Source organism: Neofelis nebulosa, chromosome 9, assembly GCF_028018385.1.
Source record: "Neofelis nebulosa isolate mNeoNeb1 chromosome 9, mNeoNeb1.pri, whole genome shotgun sequence".
In the NCBI taxonomy this organism is placed as follows: domain Eukaryota; kingdom Metazoa; phylum Chordata; class Mammalia; order Carnivora; family Felidae; genus Neofelis; species Neofelis nebulosa.
Window position 1 is genome coordinate 6321110 of NC_080790.1, and position 19729 is coordinate 6340838.

Here is a 19729-nt window from a genome sequence, read left to right on the forward strand (position 1 = left end):
CAAAATTCAGTTTATATTTTGTTAACATCTAACCAAACAGAATGCAACTGTAGTGTGTCAAAGAGAACCAGAGCCAGAGAGTAGCTGATATGGTGAAAGCAGATTCTAATCAGCAGCTATTGCAACTGGGGAAAAGGGAGCTCAAGACAGCACTGAGCCCAATCCGGAAAGCAGTGTGGACGAGTGAGGAGTGGGGTGGGGGTCGGTGGGTGGAAAATCTCTAAGAGGAAACATCAAGGTCAAGGGAATTCTGGCCAAACTAACGTGACACGATTCTCCGAAAGGCAGGCCGGGGTGATCAGGTATCATCTAGGGGGTGATGGGGAACGAGGGGTTTGATCGGGTACCAAAGGCTATCAGATAGCGCGGGTGGGAGTCCTTTCTAAACTGACTTCACGTGATCCTTGCTAAAACTGGGCGATGCAGGCCTGGCAAGGCCAGACACCGAGGCTGAGGCCTAGAGGCACAGAGAGCCCGGCTAGAGGCAGGTCAAAGAAAGAAGCCTTCGTCAGTGAAAGCGTGGAGAATTGGCAGGTTGCCTCTTCCCCAAATTTCCAAGTGAAATGTCCAAAAGACAAAGGTTACCACACACTGCTGTGGATATTCTGCCTACGAGAATACAGAAAAACAGCAGTTTAGGCCAGTGCTGATCAGCACTTGCCTTATACACTATTGTAAGTAATTCCATAAATATAAGGTATCTTACCGTGCTTCTAAAAAGATGCCAGTCCCCAAAATTCATATTCATCTCTTTCTTCAGCTCATCAATGTTACACTGAGCTAACACACGGCCATTTATGTTTGCCTGAATGAAAACAAATGCAAGTAGAAAAACAAAGAAAATATGAGATATTCTGAAACAGTAGCGATTAAAAAGTACCTTTCCATTAGCACTAAAAAAAGTCATTACAGACTAGAAAACACTGACCTAAAAAAGGTTACTAGCCTATGTAATAATACAATACACAAGCTGACTTTGATCAATATCTACCACTCCGTATTTTTTCCAAGTGTCTTAGCACGCAAGTAATACAAATCACTCTTCAGGGACCAACCCGAGATCTGACCCTCCCAACTATTTCCCAAACTACCTACACCCTGTCATGAGCAATAAACACAACTGTTAGTTCGTCTCTTCCAATCTTGTAACATATGAACACGAGCCGAAGCTTCTGGGAGGGGCAGCGTCATCTGTCCTTGTTAGTGTGTCAGTCACAGACTAAGCTCCGAGTGAGGTAAGTTCTGACAAGCTTGTTTATCAGCTATGTTAGATAACTTCAGCCATGAAGAATGTCCACCCACTAATTTCCCAATTTATTGAATTCACGAAAAATGACTGTATCACATTGGGTCTCTGCAATTCTAGTTCCCCCCAAAGAACGGATGAGATTTTCTTTATTAATAATAGGTACCTTGGCTGATTTTACAAAGTACAAAGCCTGGTTTTATTAACTGTGGTGAAATTACGGCATACTTGCGTTTAAAACCGATAGAATGAGGGCGCCTGGGTGACGCAGTCACTTGAGCGTCTGACTCCTGATCTCAGCTCAGGTCGTGATCTCACGGTTCGTGGGATTGAGCCCAGCATGGGGCTCTGGGCTGACGGTGCAGAGCCTGCTTGGGATCCTCTCTCCCTCTCTCTGCCCCTCCTCTGCTCACTCAAGTTAATTGTGAAGACAAGTGCACAGAGCAAGCCCACGACAGAGGTCCTGCTGCAGAAATGCAAAGCAGTTCGCAGCACTTAAAAAACCAGGGCCAAGATGGGCCTCAGAAGCCAGGGCTGTCAGTAAAGAGCTGAGTGGAAAGAAAATGCTGTCAAGATGGAAACAAAATTGCCCACGATTCAAGCTGGAGGCCTCATCTTTCCTGATACTACCCAAGGGGCCCGGAGGAGAGAGTCAGGTTTGTACCTTGGAAAGGCAATGCTTGATGCTTTTGCAAACAGGGATCAGCACTAACTAGATCTGTAAGGAAACTGACATTATCTGAAACCTTTCCGACTAAAGGTAAGTTAAGATTAGTAAAATGGTATCTCATTTTACATGCTCATCGTTCTTTACAAAACTTTTTTAGACGCCATTCTTTAAAGTAGAGGCTTATAACTAATGTTCTACTCTACTGTAGTAAAAGAAAAAGCATAACTTAGTGCAAATATCCACTCTAACAGGGACGCGGGCTTGTACAATGTGGGAAGCCGCCTCCCCTGAATCCCAGGCGTCACTGTCCACCTTTGCGGTGGCCGGGAGAGTAGGAAGAACAGGACATAGGAGGAATAAACTTCCTCATGCATGTGAGCCTCACACACCAAACCTATGAGGGTTCATCAAATGGGACATACTCCTAAGTCCTATTAACACATAAAAGTGAGAACTTGGGGAAAATGAAGCAAGTGTGGTTTACTCTGATAATTATTAAGTCACAAATAATACAAAGAAAATATAACAGAAAAAAGCCTTTAAATGTTCTGTGTTGCATATTGGAGACATGAGTTACTGTTTATCTAAATGTGAAGTTCCTCAGAGCTTTGTATTTCTCATCAAGGCATTTTTACTTATATTCGATCCTTTAAAAAATAACATTGTGGGGCGCCTGGGTGGCTCAGCTGGTTAAGCATCTGACTTCAAATCAGGTCATGATCTCACAGTTTGTGCATTCGAACCCCACATCAGGCTCTGTGCTGACAGCTCAGAGCCTGGAGCCTGCTTCGGATTCTGTGTCTCCCTCTCTCTCTGCCCCTCCCCTGCTTGTGCGCTGTCTCTCTCTCTCTCTCTCTGTCTCTCTCTCTCTGTCTCTCTCTGTCTCTCTCTCTCTTAAAAATAAACATTAAAAAAAAATTAAAACACTAACACTGTAATACAGCTACTGTCTTCTATCCACCTATAAACTAAGGAACAGTAGGGCAATTTTAGGATACAAAAGAGCGAGAATCACGTTTCCATTTGCAGCTTTCCCACTGCAACAGAGAATCCATCCTTGAGCTGCTGGAACTGAAGCGTTCATTGTCCACAGAGCCCGTCCCCACACCCTCAGTCCTGCTTCGAGTCAGCAGGCCGGTGTGCACATCACCTTTTTGATCGTTGCACAATACTGAGGCAGCATACTCTGGTCCAGCCCCTCTATTTGCTTCAGTTTGTCACATACCGCATCCACATTCATTGAATTCAGTGATACCACTGCTCCTGAGGCTGGGCCTGACCCCTAGATAAGCCATGGAAAAATACATGTGTGAATAGCATTTCATGCCAGATGCATGTAGCACATGACAGAGAAACTCTCATGAAGTTACACTATGAAGTACTCCGATTAATAACAAATTTCCAAACGAAGGTTAAAAACAACAAATGTGTGTAGTATGGGAAAATGCCATTAGGGAACAGATTTAGCTACTGTTCTTCTTTAATGAGCGGCCTGTATTTTAGCAAATACAGCCTGATCAAAACGACTTTTCTATGAAGATAGAGCATTCCATGAATGAAGCCTAGGCCAACTTCCCAAATGTTTATAGCCTGACCGCAGAAAAGTAGGGTACAGCCCTTAATCACAGGAAGGACAGGGGGTTAAAAAAAAGGAAAGAAAAAAAAAAGGAGCAAAGAGGGAAAATTCAGATGACTGTATTATAAAAATACAAAAGGTAAATCTATGAAATAATTTTTTAAATGCCTATACTGAACAGCTTTAAATGTCTCTACATACTAGCTTGATAGTCTATGAGAGCTGAAGTTTTCACACCTTGATCAGATTTTATATCCAAGGAATTTAAAACTTCCCTTTAAGAATCTATACAATAAGCACGTAAATATAAAACAGAAATATTACTTCTTAACACAGGTAAAAGGAAATACAATCCATTAAAATGTGGTTTCATTTAAAAGAAAAATCACAATAATAAATAATTCTAGTACTTACTTAGAAGAAAAACAACTTCTGAATGTGGGGACGTACTAAAGAAGTGTTTGCCCTGTGGTCAATTGTATATGGATCTCCTCAATGATAGGTGTGGACATTGAGGTCTAAACAGGTTAAGTTTTGACTTCAAAGTCACAGAACAAATAGCTAGTTAGTAGCAGATTTGTACCAGAACCCTAACTTATCAGGTCTTACAACTTCCTATTTCCCTTGTTGCAACGGACTATTTTTGAAGAATTTAAAGAAACTAGGGGGCACCTGGGTGGCTCAGTCGGTTAAGCGTCCGACTTCAGCTCAGGTCATGATCTCTCAGTTTGAGAGTTTACGCCCCGAGTCGGGCTCTGTGCTGACAGCTCAGAGCCTGGAGCCTGCTTCGCATTCTGTGTCTCCTCCTGTCTCTGCCCCTCCTATGCTCATGCTCTGTCCCTCTCTCTCTCTGTCTCTTGATAATAAACAAACATTTAAAAAATTTTTAAAAAGAAAAAAATTTAAAGAAACTATAACCACAATAAAGAAAAGACAAACCAACTAGTATAGCAGATAAAGACAACGTTGAAATGATCTGCCCTGTATACCGCTCAATCTAATTTAATAATATCCTATCCTCAAGGATGTGTAAACATATGTTCTACTGCCTCTTTTACCATTATCAGGACAAAAATACACGATAACACAGCCAAAACTGCCTATTAACCGGTTGCTAAACGTTATTTGTAATGTGAGAGCACATATACACAAACAGCATATACACAGCACATGTCTTTATTATATATAAACATAGCTAGGGAATGAGACCATATTGAACAGGGAGTTGGAGTATTAATTTTATGACAGTTAGGGAATCTCTGCAAGTTAACAAGTATGAGGCGGACCCATAAAAGTTTGGAAGTTAATGACTTGGAATATACTGCACCAAACATGTTTACTCAGAGTTTGTTTTTAATTAAATGTAAATTTGAAACATGCATATATTATACGGTCCGAGGCACAACTGCTTCAAAAGATACTAACAGTAAAACACTAGTATTTCCATAATTTGGTTTTCCTATCTCTCTACATAGTTCTATCTTCTGCCTGGATGAGTATAGCCAATATTCAACATGCTAATTGTCCAGTATCTACTATAGAAATTTAAAATGCTTTTTATGAATTCTTAATAACCATATTTGTTTTATCTTCCTTTCCTTTTAAACAGCTTTATCGAGATATAATTCACATACCCTACCACTCTCCCTTTAAAAGTGGATGACTCGGTGGTTTTTAGTATACTTGCATAGTTGTAAAACCATTACCACAATCCATTTTGCGACATTTTCATATCCCTGTACCCGTTAGTAGTCATTCTCCACCCTTCAACATCCATTCCCAACCCCTGTCAACTACGAATCTTTCTGTCTCTAGACCTGCCTATCCGGGACTTTTTATATAAATGGAGCCACACAACACGTGGCCCTTTGTGTCTGGCTTCCTTCAGTTAGGATCATGTTTTCAAGGTTCATCCGTGTCACGGCGTGCGTAGGCACTTCATTGTTTTTACTGGTGAATGATATTCATCTTTTAAGTGGTCTTCATTGCTGCCTTCCAAACATTTTTATTCCTCAACCTGTCTCTTGTCTCTGGATGCGTTTATGCTTTACATATTCTTGGTTCAAAAGTCACAGTTTGATCAACAAAATAATTATCACAATGGATTATAACTTATTCTGTATAGAATGAGTCCATACTGCTATAAAAGAACTGAATAAGTGAAACAATTAAGTGAAAATAAGTAACTGAATAGATAATTGAGGAATAAAAAGACAGCTTTTCCTAATAGAATTGAATTAATAATTGTAGAAGAAAGAAACAGAAAGTTGCCATTAAGAAAGCAGCACAACAAGAGTGGTTGTATCTAAGATGCATCCACGTGTACTAAACTTAACGGGCAAAAGTGTAAGTAGAAACGGATATTTGCGGAGTATCAAAGTATCTCTCCCAAGATATTTATTCGTTAAAAAGGGGAAAATACAACTTTACAGTGTTGAGACCTGGCAGAGGCCGCCTTACCCAAGCGATTCAGGTTAGCATTAGCAGCAGTAAGACTCCGGCCCAGCACAGACCCTCTAACAGGATGCGCCGAGAAGGGCGTGGCACCACCCCTGTGGGTCTCTTACCAGAGACATATAACCTCCAGCTGACAAACCCAAATAGGGGGACAGTCTGTAAAATACCTGACCGGTATTCTTCAGAAGCGATAATCAAGGTCATGAAAGACAAGGAAGGACCAAGGAACTGTCACAGATCAGAGAACTCTAAGGAGAAATATAAACAAACACAACTAGATTGGCTCTTGGGCCAGAACAACGACATTAGTGGAAAACCGGTGAAATTCAAAGTCTGTAGGTAGTTAACAGTATCGTACCGATTTTAACTTTTGCTCTTAAACAGTATGCTACAGTCATGAAAGATGTTAACACGGAGGGAATACTATTTTTATACCTTTTCTTTAAGTCTAAAATTATTTTAAAGTAAAGAGGTTTTTTTAATCCCCCAAAAACTCTATTTCTGACTATGCTAAAAAGGAAAAGTATCATAGACATGGAACAAATTAACTCTGTCAGCTCGGGGGGAAACGTAAACTTTTAGAGTATCTTATTTCCACAGAGAATCTGGGAGCTCAGCGATAGAGCAATGCTGATAGATACCACTGTTGTCCTTCGAAAAAACAAAGTCCCACATAATTTTACTTTTATGCACCTTTAAAACGTTTGCATTTTATCAATTATTTTAAAACATAATTTCTGTATCACTGGGGATGATGCAGAAAATATATACTCTCTGAATGACTTTTAGAAGCTTTATAAGAAAAGATAAACACACACATGATCATAAGATCCCAAAGCCAGAGTCTGACTCCTGGTTATATGTAGGTAGGACTTTTTCAAGATGAGGAGTAAATTATCAATAAATTAAAATATGTTACATTGGAGAAATGGTAATTACCTGCCAGGTCTTTTCTAAAATAATCACATATAGGGGCGTGTGGGTGCTCAGTCAGTTAAGGATCCAACCCTTAATTTCCGCTCAGGTCGTGATCTCACAGGTTTGTGAGATCGAGCCCCATGTGGGGCTCCATGCTAACCGTGCGGAGCCTGCTTGAGATTCTCTCTTTCCCTCTCTCTCTGACCCTCCCCGCCGCACAGGTACAGGCATATGTACTCTCTCTCCAAATAGATCAACATACATTTAAAATAATCACATATAATACAATTATTTTGAAACCAAATGAGTCTTAGTAATCAAAATAGTGATTTTTGGATGGAAACCTCATAAAAGGACAAAGAGTACCAAAGTGATAAGGAAAAAGAGTACTTAATAATTCAACAGGTAAATTAATAGAAAACTAATTATATTACTTTGACAAAATACAGAATGGTAATATTCTAAAGTTTATCATGCATTCTTATTTGAAATATATCAGCTATCACTCTAGAACAGATCATTTCAACATATATCACAATTTATTTTTAAAAATTTTCTAATGCAGATATTTGAATACAAAAGATGTTAGTTTGTTTAAACTGTTAAATATAAACTTCAAAATGCACACAAGTCAGAATTTCTTTAGGGAAAAGTAAAGCTAACAAAACAGACTGAAATTGCCTTGATGCAACTATATTATCTTATATTGTAAGTAGATTAAAACTACACTCTGAAACACTATCGTTCTGGTAAATTTATTAAATAAGCTTAGAAGTGATTAGCCAGAATGAGGGCCATGCCAAGGCTAAAAGCGGCTATTAAAATAAACTCGGGCACTGAAATAAGCACAGATGTATCAACAGCCCAGCGTGAGGGTGCCAATGGTTGCTTCTAATAGTCTAATAAGAAAAGTGAGTAAGAAGATTTCACTGAAAGTTTCTGTACCTGTCTTTGTTTGTTAAACCCAGAGTCACACGGCTTTAAGGAAGGAATAAAACAGAATGAAGGACACGAGCTTAAGTAAAACATCAAATAGGCACATGTAATAAACACAGGCAGCACGCTTGTCACCCCTCAGACACCTCTGCAGCAGCACCAGGCAAGGAACACACATGCGCAGTTGCACACACGCGCACACACGCACACACACAGGTTAGTGTGATGTCATTCACATGCCCTTGGTAACATTAAAACTGTACTCTCAGAACATATAGTCTTTCTATTAAAAGAATAAATCATGGGCCATACATTCAACAGGAGAACCAGGTAAATAAAATTTGCTGTGAAAAGTCAATATTCCTACCACCTACCAGTATAAAATTAATATTTAGACATTCTAATTAAAAACTGCAACTGAAGAGAACCACTTTACTAATAAGATTTAAGCACTTGGAATTCACGTGAGCACCTCATAAAATGAAATATTATCTAGCCACACTATGCTTAATGTTCAGAAGTCTACTTTTCAGATTTGGGGTTTGTTTCACTGGGCATCTGGCACATGATCGATGCACTAAAATACCATTTGAAAAGAAAGCCTTAAGAGCCTTATGGCTCAAGAAATCCTAAACGTAAGGCAGAAAGTATCTGCATACTGTGATTAACAGAACGATTTCAGTGATGTAGATTTTTTAAAACTTCCATTGAGAGCCGATGCCACTGTTACTGATTATTCTTCTATACCCACTAGGGTGGTGGTAAAAATTGTTAAATAGCGAAAATAATCTACAGATGACTGACAATACTGATTCAAAGTTAACCTACAACATTGTTTCAATAAAGGGCAGGGCCCCGCTAGCCTGATGTCAATGTTGTCCTTTTAACACATTCAGTATCTGCAACACCTAATGGGAATCTTTTCTTCTAATTTACATATCTACCTTATAAACAGGATTTTCAGAAAGTTACTATATATGTTAATTATATATAAATGTATTATATATTTATTATACAACATGTGTGTGTGTGTGTGTGTGTGTGTATACACACACACACACACACACACACACACGCTAATGAAATTACAGCTTAGTATAAGATACCCAAAACACAAAAGAAAGCTGTTGTTGACCTAGCTGGAAAATATAACTCACTCTTCAGATTGCATGAGAAATAATGAGGTCAAAGTTGACAGATAAGGCTTAACACTACATTTTAAGGGCAGCCTTTTAAAAAAAGTACCAAAAACTGCAATGAACACGATTTCATGTTTTAACTTCTAACCGTACACCAGAGTTTCAAGGATATCATTACTGCAGTATATTTCTGTGGAAATATCTCCACCAATTTTGCAGCAGTTTGTTAATCACTTAGGGAAAGAAAGTTTTCTAGGGTTGAAGTCTGGCACGAAGACCTTCGAGCCTGAGGTGAATGCAATTTTTCACTATATTATTAAAGGAAAAATAAGTGAATACTTTTCCACGCTGGAACAGAATAAAAATGCACTTCTAAATCACTTTACAAAGCAGGAATGACCCCGACAGAAGCCACTGAGAGGTGACAGGTGCCTGCACTCTACATAAAACCTAAAACATGCCCGCTCCTTACCCACGGCGTCTTTAGCTTTCTTGTCCAAGTCTGCTCCTGAACAATGAGAGACAGTTGATTTGGACATATACTTGTTTGAAAACAGGTTTAAGTTCTAAGCCAGTGGTGGAAATAAAAATTATCTACTGTCAAGCCCCATCTTTTTTTACTTTTTACTGAGTTACTCCAACTGGATCCAGTTTAATGAAAACCAAGACCTTCATTTTTAATGCCTGTATTAATTCCACCATTTTCATCAACCTCTAACGGCACGCTGGAAATAAGGGTACTGTTCTCGACACTGCCTTTGCAGTTCTGAAGCTCTTCACAATTATACTTTGTACTATTTATCTTCATGCCTTTTCAATGTGGTAGAAAAGTGATCTAAATAAAGCTGTCTAAAGGTATCGAGTAAACCCTGTGGCAGAGAAGGCTGAGAAGGAATGACCTCAGAGTCCTGATAATTCCTGCGGCAGCCTTCAAACCTAGAAGCTCGATGCGGGTAGGAGTTCCATCGGTTTTCGTCACTGCTGCAACCCACTAGAATAGTGCCTGGGAGATGCTCAAGTTTGTGCAGCCAGTGAGTGATCACACAGGCATTGGTAGTAGTCCGTGCTAAATAATTCAAGGAAGGGTAAAAGGGTAAAGAGAGGCTGTACCATTCCTTCTTTCGAAGGGCTGCTTTTCAGTGAAATACAGCTTCCACCACGAGCAGCATGCCTTAACTAAAAAGACTGAATACTCCTATGAGCAACCTGAAATACCGCAACAAAATGCCCCAAGGAGGCCTGGCATGAGATAAGCCCTCCCCTATTGGGTCCTTCCCTTCATGGTCCCAGGATGCTCGGATGCCACTACTTCCTAGCGGGAATCGGACTGAGAGAAAGTAAAGGCACCGAGTAAATTCCCTAGAAGGCTGTCAAAATCTAAAAGCATTCAGAGCGCTCAACCCAGAAATCCTTCTGAATTCTAAGAAAACAAACTGATGGACACCTTTCGGGCCACAGAAGCATCAACAGATAAAAGACTGAGTTAATCTACACTGAATGGTGTATTTGTACACTGCTCCCACTATTGAGACACAGGTCCTTTAACTTCACATGGAACAGTTTTAGTTTCTGAGTCTTTAAAGCTCCATGAAATTTGCCTTTGGTGTAGTAATAATAATCACTAAGTACTTAAAGTATGCTAAGGCTGAGTAATCCTTAAGTCAGACCTATGGGGTAGGCCTGCATTTCCCAGATGAGGAAGTTGGGTATCCAAGATGTTAAGTAGTTTGGCCAAGGCAAAGAGCTAACCACCAGGGTCTATTTGACTTAAGATCAAATACCTGGCTAAGTCCTGCTTAGTATTAACAGGAGCAAAGAAGGCAGCGTGTCTGAGGACTGGGTTGTGACACAGGCCACATGGGTCCTCGTCATACATCTATCTGGCGCTCCCCTCCAGTAAACCTCAGGGAAATCTCCCAGACCCAGTCTGGAACGTTCTTCTGTACCACGAAGCCGAACGAGGCCACAGGTACCAGAGTTCCTGAGGATCCTCAAGAGGCAGGGTAAGTCCAAGGTGGGGACCAGAGTTCTGCTCTTACTGGTTTTAGGAACCAGAGTCCTGATTAATATTTCACTTCTGAAAAGAACTTCTCTGCCTTAAAAGCTCCTTTCTAGCTGTGATATTCTGGGGAACATATATCTTGGGTCCAATGTTAATTTTTGCCCAGTTTTATAAGATTTGGCATATATTTTTCTAGTATAAAATCATTTTTTAAAGTTAGCATAGAGTCTTGTATTTTACATCTTCACTTTTGTGAAACACTTGGACATACCAATAACCTGCCTGGTAAGTCCTTGGCTGTCCTTCGCAAGCAAGCTATAATCATTACAGTGTTCCTTTCATGTGAGAAAACCCAATTGTTTTCATAAGGCTCTGCTTTATAAAGGTTTATCAAAATTCCTTACGGTAAAAAAAGATGGGACCGCTTATACTGAAAATCCCAGTTGGTTAACTCTTTACAGTCTTGCTTTATTGGTGGTATTCTATATTCATTTTTACTCATCATTCTGTGTCCGTAATGACAAGACAATTTGTCCCAAGATGTTTGTGTAGCTCCTGACTTATCTATAAGCGCCTCTTGTCATCACCTCCTGCATACAGGGGGACAGCTGAATGAGCAGACGGACTCAATCCACAGGCCTGTTATCTCAGAAATCTAACATTTTCTACTACAGGACTGGAAAGCCATATGAGCCATGAAGAGCTAGCTATTTTTTACATTAACTACTGCTACGTTGATTCAGCTCTAAAGATCCCAGACAAGGTTCCCATGTACAGATACTTCTCCACATTTCCACCACTGCTTTTAATTTGGCTTTGAACTACGTGTCTACTTTTACTAGTCTTCTACCAAACAAATTTTACATGCTGTTGTCATTGTTAATTTCTTAAAAGCAAAAAAAGCGTGATAAGCATTTATTATTCACTAGGCCAATCACAAAACTACCTTTTAGTGTTAAAAGAACAGCAAATAGTATGGTTATTTTACTAAACAAAGGCACTAATGTAGGCAGAGCACCTTTCTGCTTTGTTATTGGGTTTCTAAACACATCGCAAGAATTGCATTATTTCCCCTTCCCCAAAAACTCATTTCCAAGTTGCTTGATGCTCCTTCACTGGTCCCTGAAAGAAACTACAGATATCTTTTAATTATAAGTCTTTGTCCCCACGCTCAAGCATGGGAACAGCGACTATTTTCAGCATGTCTGTGCCGTTAAGACCATCAAATTCTTCACAGTATCTGATTTTCATCAAAAGTTTGCTAAGGAATTTTAGCTTGGAGAATTGCATTACATGCATGAAGGTATGTATGAAAGGCTCTCTGACTAAACTAAAAGTCATTCTTGCATACAGTGGCAATGATCCACGGATAAAACATTCCCCCAACACCCAAATAGAATTATAGTGGTTTATTGTGTCTATTATTCCTGGATAATTGGAGTCACTCAAACGCTTCAGCTGAAACATTAATGACTTAAAAAGAATCATCAGCTCCTCAGTGAAAACACCAAGATGGTTCTTTCTCTTAGAGAAACTCCAAGACACTCAAAGTTTCTCAAAGAAAAACTCAGAGAAAATTAAAGTTAAAGAACTATTGCCTACCCAAATGCATGTTTTAAGTTAAAAATTGTGGGTAAGCTCAGGATGTAGTATTTCCCCACATGAATTCTAACCGTCATGCCGCATTTTAGCAGAGCTCTGGATTAAACCGATCATGTTTACGCGGGCATAACATTCTGTGAATTAATCAGCAGACGTTAAAATACAGAGTGGGTTCCTAAATTCCACACTGAGTAAATGAAGATTTTCAGGCTCATCACATTAAACCAATCTCTTATTAAATACAAAGTCTTGAATGAATGATAAATATATGAAATGATTTCCTATACAGTTTTTTAAAAGAAACTCACTTTAAGGCGTTGGCCAAAAAAGGGTTTAAAACATTCCAGTTATGTAATGAACCACCTGCTTATCTAAAAGTTGTATGTTAATAAATATACAGATAAAGAAAAACGGTACATTGGCGCTAAGGTTTCACAAACTGTGGACAGCTAGGTTAAGAATGAGGCACTACCGATCGTTTTGGGCTACACCATGTAGCTGGCGATGTGCTTTTGTGCCCTCCAGGGGGGTCCGGGAAACTTTCAGAAGTTCCATGCGTGCGGTACCAACTGGAGGCCGAAGGGCACCGCCAGTCAAAGGCGAAAACAGCTCGGTACCAAGGCACAGATACCACCAGCTGACCGCCCCTGGTGGCTGCTGCAAAAAACAAAGCCCATGCCGGTGTCATTGAAAAAGGGGAAAGGGAGTTGAGTAAATAGAGGGTAAAGGTAAGCATTAGCTTCTAAATGAATCCGTGAGCTCTCATTGTTAGGATTCAGCTACTCTACCGGAGCAGCCATCACAGCACAGAGGCGGAGTTAGGGAACTGCTGTCACCACAACTAAGACAGTCATTCCTGCTGCAGAAGCGACGACAGGCCCGTGTTCCCAGCACAAGGCTACGCCGTTACCCTCAAGGAGCCTGTGGGCGAAGGAAGCCCCTCAGCAGCATCCTCCTTGATGACCTCCTAACAACACAAAACAAGGGTGTGGGTGAAAGGTGAGGGGGGCCGAGCCGCAGGGTGATCAATGAACACGGCACTAACACGACCACAGACAACACCGAAACCTGCGCGTGACTGCAGCGTCCCTCGGCGACACTTAAATTCTAAATAAACAGTTGAAGTTCTACGGCTTTTATCTTCTCACTGATAAAAATACGTTCACGGGAAATCTCTTTTTTTTTTCCCATTGTTAAACTGACCATTAGGAACACCTGGTAATTTACAATGTATTTTGTTTTGGATTGGATTCAATCACACATTTGAATAATTCCCTATCCTATTTAATTTCTGCCATTAGATTAAAATGCTCCTCCAATAGATCCTTGAACTTTTATACCATGGGGCTAGCATATATATGTGTACATGTGCATATATATATACAGATACCATGTATGTACGTTTTCTTAAAAAAGATATTAGAAATGAGCAGATGTAAAGGTTTAGTTTTTAGAGTTTTGGTAACAAACACGGCATTATAAGCCAGAAACTCCGGTTGTAAACAACTCAACATTTATTCCCTGAGGCTGCTAGGCATTTTCCTTCCATAGACATTTACCAGAAATAAAAACAAAACACATTTTATGTTAGTAATAGCTTATGTGTCTTAACGCTATTTATTAAGTTGCATTCTTTTGCTACAGAAAGGAAATAACCAAACTACTAGTGCTGTCTATGTGTCTTATTAGATTAATACTTTAGTTACCCTTTTTTATACTTACTAGGCCATTGCTTTGATCTCTGGGCAAATTCGTTTTTACTGATGGACGTGAGATGAGGTGTTGGGAGCCGCCAGGGTAATACCTTGGCGTGTAAAGGTAGGGGGCAAAGAATGGCTATGGAAAAAACACGTAACAAAAGAAGGGGATAAACAATTACAGAAATCAAAGTGTGATGAGATTTATCAAATGAAACTAACCAACAAAACACAACTCCAAATTTTGAATAATGCAAGTGACAAAACAAAAGAAAAAGTACCTTACTCACAGTCTGTCAGATATGAAACCCAAAGTTAAGACCAGTATTTAAAATTTCATATTGTTGATTTAATATAAGGTTTGTAAGCAACTGAAGTTTTGCACCTTACAATCTGACACAAGAGTCTCTTTTTAACATTTTTACGGGCTTACCGTATGTCAGTTTCTAAGTGATTTACAAATATTAACTCACAATCTCTTTAAAAAAGCAGAATGGACTTTTAATAGAATACCGTTCTTTACAAAAAAAGATGAGCTTTAAGTAAGACCAAAAAAAAGTCTCAACGTATACAAGAACACCTAGCATGGATTCCAAGAATATTACTCCTAGAGCTTACTTTATATCCTACAGTTTAGAGTTTATCTCTTAAATGAGGTGTATTTATTAATGGGGAATCCATTGTTTAGTGAGATTTGTAACTACTGCCTTTATTTGTAGCCAACTTCACATAAACAGGAGACAGCAAATTATATGGGCTAAACATAAAGATTAAAACTCATTAAGCTTCATTACACTGAAATAACATCCTCCCCTACCTTTTAACTGCTGCCATTTAAGAAAATTGTTCTCTTTTAACTTTTAGACTGGAAACCTCAGATAACTAGAACAAATAATAACTAGATTTAAAAACATGAGAAAATTTTAAGTGTTTTTAAAATGATAAAATGCTATTAAAGCATCACATCAGCCTAGATGGTATGGTAAATTAAAATAAATTAATTTCTTGGTTTCAAAACCTCAACTGTCATCGACCGATCAATGAGCCATGAGCCATTTTATGTGAAACTACAGCAGATTTTAAGACAGCTAAATAAAAAACCTGCATTTCAACACTGTTACCCCACAGTTAACTTTTATAAGTATGGACTACATTATAAAATGCTACTGATCTACCTTTTTCTCCCTGTCTGAATGAAAGAGTAGAATAACATTATTCACGGGACCTCTGTGAATAGTGCCCCTAATTACAGTTGAGCTTGAACAACACAGGGGTTAGGAGTGCTGACCCCTCCGAGGAGTCAAAAGTCTATGCATAACTTTTGACTTCCCCAAAACTTAACTACTAATAGCCTACCGGTGACCAGAACAATCAAATAACACATATTTTGCATGTTGTATGCATTGTATACTGTTTTCTTATAATAAAGGAAGCTAGAGAAAAAAAGTCATAAGGAAGAGAAGATACATTTACAGTACTGTGCTGTATTTATCAAAAAACAAAACAAAACAAAACAAAACACCAAAAACCCTCTTGGTGTAAGTGGATTCACACAGCTCAAACCCGTGTTGTTCAAGGGTCAACTGTACTTAGATGGCCAACATTTTTCAAAAACTGAAATTTTAATTTAAATTCTGGAACTCCTTCTTTGCCACATTTGTTCTAAACTTCACTTTCTTCCTAGCTCACGTGAAATTTATTTAGGCATGCAGTTGTTGGCTCCTAGTATTCCTATGAATACTAGCCTCTATGTTTTTCTCAAATTAAACTAAAGAGGGAGACAACAAAAATAAGAAACTGTAAGGGACCTTAGAGTATGGTTCCAGAAAGTACACAAGGAGGGTTCAATGCTCCATTTTCCAGTAGGAAATGTTAGTATTTAAGATCATTAAGGTGGGTGTAGCTTGGGCTACTAACCTTGACAGGGTCTGTACACCACTGATACCCGTGCTTTCATCTTTTCAAGTAGAAAATTATCATATTTATACTAAGTAAACAATTATACATGACTGCCAAAACTTGAAATATAACTTTAGAAATGGGCCACCGTTATTTGGCAATAACATCTGAATCCTACAAGCAGCATCTGCCATCATTATCTCATGCTTAAAAGCTGTAACACACATTAAATATGGGTTTACTAAACTACTGTGGAAATTCAAGTTCACCATTGTTTTTAAATGCCCATGTAATTACACAAAACATAACAAATGCAACATTTCTTTATGAACAAATAGAGAAACAGCTCCCTTCGTAGCACAGGACAGTCACTGATGACCCTGTGGAGTTCACTTTCTTATAAAAACAAAAAGCATCTCTAACATTCAGACTCCATTGAGATCTAGAACCCGTCCAAGTGAAAAATTCTTTTGATTTTTAAAAAATCATGTCCTTTAAATTCCACCTTAACATTTTTCCTATTTTAAAGCTAAAGTGCCATTTCAAAACAATAATAGAATCCACAGCAGAAAACTTCTGATATTTCCCCCAAACAAGCTCTTAAAATTGAGGATTCCCAGCACTCTCTTACCCTGTTGTAGAATGGATGCTGGGGTCCCGTCATCCCACTGTAATAGCTGCTGTGAGGCTGTGGAGACACGACCCCACCTGCAAACGGTCCGTTGAAGGACGCAGAAGAAGAACAGACAGACGGAGGCTGACTGTAGCCTGACGGTGGCCTTGGAGGAGCTTCGTGTAAAGGCAGCGGGGGGTATGCAAGTCCGCCGATATTAATCTGGTCCCTCGCAGCACGAACATCTGAAAGATTAAATGATACCCCAGAAGGCAAAAGAAAACGGGACTTTAGTGATTAGTCCAACTATCACCTCCTTCTTCGGTTACCAGACAGAGACATGCTTTTTTCACTTGCCAAGAATTCCAACTGGCTTAAAGGAGACAGGAAATCTTGGCTCGGAAAACCTTGTCCATAGTCATTCCAGAGAGGAAAAACCCAACTAGTTTGCATTAAAGCTTTTGTCACCATTTGAAAAGTCACCATCTGGATTCTTCTCTTCAGTTACCAGAGCAATAATTTTTTCTTTGACTTTTTAAGGTACTTGTGCTATTCTAACAATTGTTTATGATCCATTAAGTGTTACTATTAATAATTCACACCTGTCTGATATTAATGAATACAATGATCGCTAAGCTGTGGGCTTGCAAAGCATATGACTCATCCATCTCTGAACAACCACAACCAATTCCATGGCCACACAACACACCTTGACATCAGCCTTATAACTAGTACCTAAAAAGAGAACGTACAAGTAGTCTCAGGCTCTCTCTTCACAACTCCCGGAAAACTCAAAGGCGGGTCAGCAGTGCCACACCAAAGATAATGTGTCTCGATAAAGATTTTGTGTGTGTGCATGTGCATGTAGTGGTGCCTCAAGGACAAGTGAAATGATTCCAAAACTTCAATGTCACTATCCTCAATTTCCAGTCCACAAATTTAAGTTAAAATTTAGATAACCATATTTTGCCCCCTCGGATAAACACTCCTATATTAAGCTTGGTCACAGAAAAATTACAATGGGCTGACATCTTAATTTTTTTTTTTTTACATTTATTTATTTTTAGAGACAGAGAGAAACAGAGCACAAGTGGGGGAGGGGCAGAGAGAGAAGAAGACACGGAATCCGAAGCGGGCTCCAGGCTCTGAGCTGTGGGCACAGAGCCTGACGCAGGGCTCGAACTCACCAACCGTGAGATCATGCCCTGAGTCGAAGTCAGATGCCTAACCGACTGAGCCACCCAGGCACCCCATAATGGGCTGACATCTTAAAATGGTGACTGTATCTCAAAATCTGACTCTAAAGCAGTTAAGTCAGGTGTGTGGGTTCTCATGAAAACTATTAGAATAAAGTGAATTTAATAAATAACATTACTTAACATTTTCTAAGGAATGCCAAGATTCTTAATCCTCAATTCCACAAATTCTCCTGTGTAGTGCTTGGTTCAGTATTTCCTGGTATCTCATGGAGCAAGAGAAACTTACATCGCTAAGTTAGAAATGGGAAACATTTTGAGGACTTCAGATAAGAAAAATTAAACTTACCACCAATACCCACCTGCAATAATTTCCCGTAGTTTGGGGTCTAGGTTTACAGTGCATGGCAAAAAGGTTTTTACGTCTCGAGCCACAAGAACCGGGGTCCTTGAAGACAAGAACACTTCAAAGTTTCTTATATCTCCGTCTATTTCAAGCAGTGGCTCAACATCTTTAGTTGTTGGAATATTCTTTGATATCCTTCAACAAGAAACAAATGGAAAAGGTCATTAATGTCACTATTAGAAAGGAAAATTCTACATGTAACTTAAAATCTATTCATAAAAATAAATAACACATTACACATCATAAAAAAATTTTAAGGACAAAAAAATTTGCAGTTACAAAATGACTAAGATAACAAGCGTGAGGTCAGAATTAGGACGCCTTTGGCCACAGGCAGGACTCGGGCTAGGGAACAGGAAAGAAAGCAGGTTTTTCAGGCTCTTCACATGTGGATGAGGACCTTTTGGTGAAGGTTAAAGGAGTTACCATTTTACACACAGCAGAGCAAGCCTCAGACAAATGAGCCAGCCCGCCCAAAGCCACGCAACTGGGCAAGAGAAGTTGACCAGCTCTCGACCCCGCATTTATTATGGAATCCCACCGTCCTTAGCTTGCAAAGAAAAGAAGTAAATGATAATTTTTAAAGAAATTACATACACTAGAAAAAAAGTTAGTACAGGTTTTTCCTGTTTCAAAAAAGGTTTTATTTTCTATTTCTTTACTGCTCAGACCCAATCCTGGGCTAGTAGCCAAATATTAAAAGCCATCCGAGGGAAAGCCCAGGGAACAAGATTAGCAAACAAGAAAAGACAGGGTGCTGGGGAGGACACAAGGACAAGGATTTTGTGCTAATGAGCCTCAGGGAGTCCCTTGCACGGACTCACGCCCACCTGCACAAAACAGAAGAACCCTCTGATGGGATTACTTTTTAATAAATTAAAATGGCATTCAAAGTGATCAGCGATATATTTTAAATGAAATGAAAAACCTAGGAGAATGGTTACAAAGACTCATTTGCAGAAGTGGCCAAGATCTCAGAGTTTAAACAGTTAAAAAGGTAGTTCATCTGTTTCAGGAGTGGAACATAAAATACTAAGAAGGGAAGCTAGAAAGATTTAGATAAAAACACACAGCTGACAAGTCACATGAAACAAATTAACTGAATTTTAATGCCAGCTCTGCTTAAACTTGAATGTGAACAGTGTTCTCAATATGATGAACAATACTGCTGTTCACAAGCCAACAGTCTACTGCTGGTTTCCAGATTGAAGTCTCGATTCTAACCTTTTGAGCTCAATACATTAAACTCTTCCACTGAAAGAGATATTTATGTAAATGATAATCTTTTGGCAATGGGCCACTAAAATCATATGTGTCTTTATTTTTCAGATATTTTTCCAAAGGTTAGTATTTAAAGAATTTAAGTAACTTC

At 39.2% G+C, this 19729-nt stretch overlaps 1 protein-coding gene across 16 annotated transcripts in view; it reads right to left on the reverse strand.

Moving 5' to 3' along the window:
- Positions 1 to 19729, reverse strand: part of KIDINS220 (kinase D interacting substrate 220) — a 103671-nt gene that overhangs the window by 12750 nt on the left and 71192 nt on the right. For 7 of the 16 annotated variants that reach the window (XR_009248166.1, XR_009248167.1, XM_058682478.1 and 4 more), the window contains exons 23-30: positions 18314 to 18492; positions 16774 to 17000; positions 14269 to 14382; positions 13457 to 13513; positions 9415 to 9450; positions 7813 to 7845; positions 3067 to 3198; positions 707 to 805 (exon numbers count right to left, since the gene is read on the reverse strand). Coding sequence is in view for 14 of the 16 variants with exons in the window: in XM_058682478.1 (XP_058538461.1) it covers positions 707 to 805; positions 3067 to 3198; positions 7813 to 7845; positions 9415 to 9450; positions 13457 to 13513; positions 14269 to 14382; positions 16774 to 17000; positions 18314 to 18492 (877 nt within the window). In the remaining 2 variants the exon portion in view is untranslated. The remainder of the gene's footprint in view (positions 1 to 706; positions 806 to 3066; positions 3199 to 7812; positions 7846 to 9414; positions 9451 to 13456; positions 13514 to 14268; positions 14383 to 16773; positions 17001 to 18313; positions 18493 to 19729) is intronic. The other 9 variants (XM_058682482.1, XM_058682480.1, XM_058682476.1 and 6 more) reach the window with 4 other exon arrangements.